The 3,925-nt window shown below is 65.0% G+C and overlaps 2 protein-coding genes across 2 annotated transcripts in view; both read right to left on the minus strand.

Annotated features, from left to right (window-relative positions):
* NPDC1 (neural proliferation, differentiation and control, 1) overlaps window positions 1-3,856 on the minus strand; it is a 7,339-nt gene extending 3,483 nt beyond the window's left edge. Inside the window, exons 1-3 of the mRNA XM_010837080.1 lie at window positions 1,330-3,856; window positions 156-290; window positions 3-67 (exon numbers count right to left, since the gene is read on the minus strand). Coding sequence (XP_010835382.1) covers window positions 3-67; window positions 156-290; window positions 1,330-1,627 — 498 coding nt within the window. The 5' untranslated portion in view covers window positions 1,628-3,856. The remainder of the gene's footprint in view (window positions 1-2; window positions 68-155; window positions 291-1,329) is intronic.
* ENTPD2 (ectonucleoside triphosphate diphosphohydrolase 2) overlaps window positions 2,250-3,925 on the minus strand; it is a 6,037-nt gene continuing 4,361 nt past the window's right edge. Inside the window, exon 4 of the mRNA XM_010837088.1 lies at window positions 2,250-2,332. Within this exon, the coding sequence (XP_010835390.1) occupies window positions 2,250-2,332 (83 nt within the window). The remainder of the gene's footprint in view (window positions 2,333-3,925) is intronic.

Consider the following 3,925-nt stretch of genomic DNA (forward strand, 5'->3'; position numbering starts at 1 on the left):
GCTCCCCGCGTGGAGGGGAGGCCCAGATCGAGTCCCTGGCCTCGCTCTGAAAGCCCCAGGGTGGCCGCTGCAGGGAGATGGCAAGTTAGCACAGCAAGACCGGGCTGGGGTCAAGGGTGTAGGGAGCCGGACAGATGCACGGGTCAGGGTCTCACCCGCCTCTGGGGGCCGCTGTTGTGCCTCAAGCTGGGGTGGGGCCTTGAGCCTGGGGCGCCCTGCCTCCTGCCGGGCTAGCTCCTGGGCCAGGAAGTCGATCTCCTCTTCCAGTCTGGGCTGGTGCAAGCCCTCCCCTGGCGAGGTCGAGGGGCCATCAGCTGGAGAGGCCCTGGGCCCTCCCTGGCAACACCAGCTACAGGTGGCCTTCCCAGAGACAGCCGGAAGGCCCATCCACCAGCCAGTCCCCAGGCCTGGGTCTCCTCCCTACAGGCTCCTCTTAGGCCCCAGGAGCCAGAGGACCAGGTGCCAGCCCGAGGCCCTGGCCATCCTAGTCGCCATGGTGACAGCTGAAGCAACTGTGTGAGCGGCAATTCCCAGGCGAGTAGGCAAGGAGCAAGTGCGGGGGCAACACGCAGAGGCCAGCACAGGACAGGGGTGCCGGCCCTCTCCCTACCCGCCTCCCACAAAGTGGTGGGAGGAACACAGGGACAGTGTGTCACCCGGGCTGCGTGGGCCTCCTCGGCCGAGGGGGGCAGGACTTCCCAAGGGACGCAGAGAAGCCCCGTCCTAACCCCCACCCCTGCCTGGTCACCAGGAGGAAGGGAGGGGCTGTGGATGGGCCTCCCCATCCCAGACCACATGCCTTCAGGGCCCACCCCCCAACTCGTTGCCAGGGACATGTTCCTCCTGGAAGCCCCTCCCACCCTATCCAACACTTCAGCCCCAATACCCTCTGTAATGCCCCATCACACCTGAAGTCACTCTGGCTGGCACCATCCCAACAGACGCTGGGTCAGGGCAGCACCAGGGCATTCAAGCAGACAGGACGAGTGAGTGATGGAGAGAGAAGAGGTGCTGGGCAAAGAGCAGAGGCAGCTCGCGGGGTGGAGAGGTGGGAGCCTGACTCTGCGGAGACTCAGGCCTGGGGAACTGACCTTGTCTCTCCTGGGGTCACCCTGGCACTTCATGCTGGGTACCGGTGGCCCTGGGAAGGGTGACTGCCCCAGGCCCCAGCCCACTACCCAACTCCTCATGGTGCCATCCGGAAAGGGTCACCAGGCCACTTGGAGGGAGACTGGCGAGTCCTGGCATCCCACAAAGTACAGGACACCCGAGCCGAGTGCTAAGGAAGAGAGCGGATGTACCAGGTTGGGGGGAGGGGAGAGGCCGTACCCAGAGGCTGGCGCATCCTGGGCACACAGAGCCCCTGCCGATCCTCCTGAAAGGGCTGGAGGCAGGGCCCACAGACATGTGCACCTGGGGGGCACCGTGCCCGCCTCTTCAGGGCACAGTCCAGGCTCCCAGGACAGGCGGCTGTATCTGGGAAGGAAGCAGAGGAAGAAAAGCATCTCAGGGGGCCTGACTCAGCCCCTGCCCAGAAGTGGTGCTGTCTTGGCCACCCCGCCCCCACCCCAGAGCTGGCCAAGCCGGCTCCGGCCATTGTTCTGGGCAGGCCCTGCCTCCCCCGCATCAGGGATCAGAACCAGGAAGACAAACAGTCCTGACACTTATGGGAACTCCCTCGCCCCACCCACTCCCCAGAGTCCACTGCCCAGGCCCAGGCCAGCTGTGTGCACGAAAACTGCCCTGTCCTCCTGAGAGCACAGAGCTCTCCCGGGCAGGACCGGGCAGCCCTCCAAGCCCTGCTTCTGGCCTCAAGCTGACCCAGAGCAAGCCCCTCATCCAGCCTTCGAGCCCCAGAGGGTGGGGCCCTGGAATCTCTCATCCCCTCAGGGCTGCCACTCAAAGCCCATCACGACATCCTACAGCCCTAGAAAGCCCGGCTGGGAGACGGCCCAGATCCAGTCGCTCCCCCCATGTCTACCTTCTAGCCCGTCCCGGCACAGAGAGGGGTTGCTGGGGTGGGGAAACCTGGGATGGGGTCTGCTGGCTTCACTGGCTTTGCAAATAGAAACCAGGCGGGCCCTGGGACTCCAGCAGGGAGGCTGCTTCTAATTTGGGGCCCAGACCTCAGTGTCCTGCACACACAACCGTGGCTCCCACCCTGATGCTGGGGACTGGAGGGCGGTGGCCTTCGAGCCTCAGCCTCCTCTCTGGATGCAGAAGGTGAGGCACCTCCACGCTGGGGAGTCTCAAGGCCTGGGACACTGGCCCCAGTCACTCGACAGCAGAGCCTGGGGAGCCACGGAGAGACCCAAAGGACTGTCAATCATGTCTGGGGAGGTGGGCGTGGGGGTATCTTGGACAACCAGGACTGGTCCCCTTGGCCCAGCACCCTCCCCCTACCCCGCGGGAGCGTGTCATCCCAGCCTGTCCTCCAGACTTCAGCTGGCCTGAGTTGGTTTCCTTGGTAACAATACTTGCAGCCTCTGGCTGTAGGTATCCCTTGGAGGAAGTTCCAGCAGCTTCAACAGCAGGTGGGCAAGCAGGCTGGGGCTCCCCTCCCAGGGCTCCCGCCTCCTGCACAGCCTGGGTCAGCAGGCGCCAGTATCAGCGCGCTGGACCCAGGGCTGGGGCTGGTTAAACATCAAGCCTGCGCCAGCAGGTCTGTCTAGACCCCACCCACCAGCTGGGCCCCAGGGAGCCAGGCAGTCCCAGCCCCTGTGCTGAGAACCCGGAGTGCACTGACCACGGCTAGGGGCCTGTGGTCCAGAGCTGGCTCTCGGTTCTGGGCTCCAGGGCTCTCCCTTTGCTCCCTGCCCCCTGCCCCAGGAAGACGCGGGTACTGCCCGTTGATCCTGGGAAGGTCCCCGCTCTAGCCTCAGAGTGCAAATGAGGCCCCAGGAACAACAGCACCTGGAGAGCGGCTGGCACGCTGCCCTGCATCTGGGCGAGCACAGAGCTGATGAGCTGCTGGGGCGGCACCCAGCCTCCCTGTCTCCTCGGGAGCCCCACGCTGTACGCCCTGGAGCCAGGCCGCCAGCAAGCAGCCTCCACCATCCCTGGCCAGCCATGCCCTGGCCCTCAGGCCTCCTTGGGAGCCTCCTCTGGTCAGGCCAGGCCCCTGTCCAGAGGTGCTGTCCCCAGGAAGAAGCCTGCCCTGCTCTGGCCTCTTGTTACACATGCAGACCACGCTGCCCAGGTTATCGTCCCAGCTGCAGCACATCCTAGTCACTTCACTTCTTTGTGCCTCAGCTTTCTCATCTGTGAAATGGGCTAAAGGCAGCACCTCTCCTATGGAGCTGCTAGGAGAAATGGGGCCTGGGTACAAAGTCCCCCGGTCCTGCCACCTGGGAGGGTGCGAGCAGGATTCTGGGTTCCTGCAGAAGTCTGGAGCCTCACTGCCATCTGGGAAGCTGGCAGGGTCTCCCAGGACCCTGGGCTAATCCCTCTCTGCCTGAATCTGCCCTGGGGGTGTGCCCCCACTGCCAGGCACAGAAGATGGAACGGAAGGGCCCCGCAGGGCAGAGGGTGAGTGAGGAAGCAGAGACTGTGAACTCCTCCTGCCCCCAGCGGGGCCATAGCATGCCCCGAATCCTGAGACGAGCTGTCAGACGCCCGGGAAACTTCAGACGCCACCACGGCAGCAAAGCAAGGTGCGTGTCCACCACCCAAGCGGCAGGGACAGACCAGAACTGCGGCTCCGACTCCAGGACGGCCACCGGCAGGAAGGCCAGCAGGCACCGGAGCCGCGCGCACAGAGAAACGCCCTTGGGACCGGCTCCAGGCCGCGGCCCGCTCCGAGACAGCCCGCTTGCGACACCGACCCACCGGCTCACGAACCCAGACAAAGACAAGAAGCGGATGGACTTAAGGTTCGCCGCCAAGGAGCCCGGAGAAGCCCCGTCCAGAGGAGTCCCTCGGCGGT

The sequence above is a fragment of the Bison bison genome, unplaced genomic scaffold, assembly GCF_000754665.1.
Source record: "Bison bison bison isolate TAMUID 2011002044 unplaced genomic scaffold, Bison_UMD1.0 scf7180017845754, whole genome shotgun sequence".
NCBI lineage: Eukaryota > Metazoa > Chordata > Mammalia > Artiodactyla > Bovidae > Bison > Bison bison.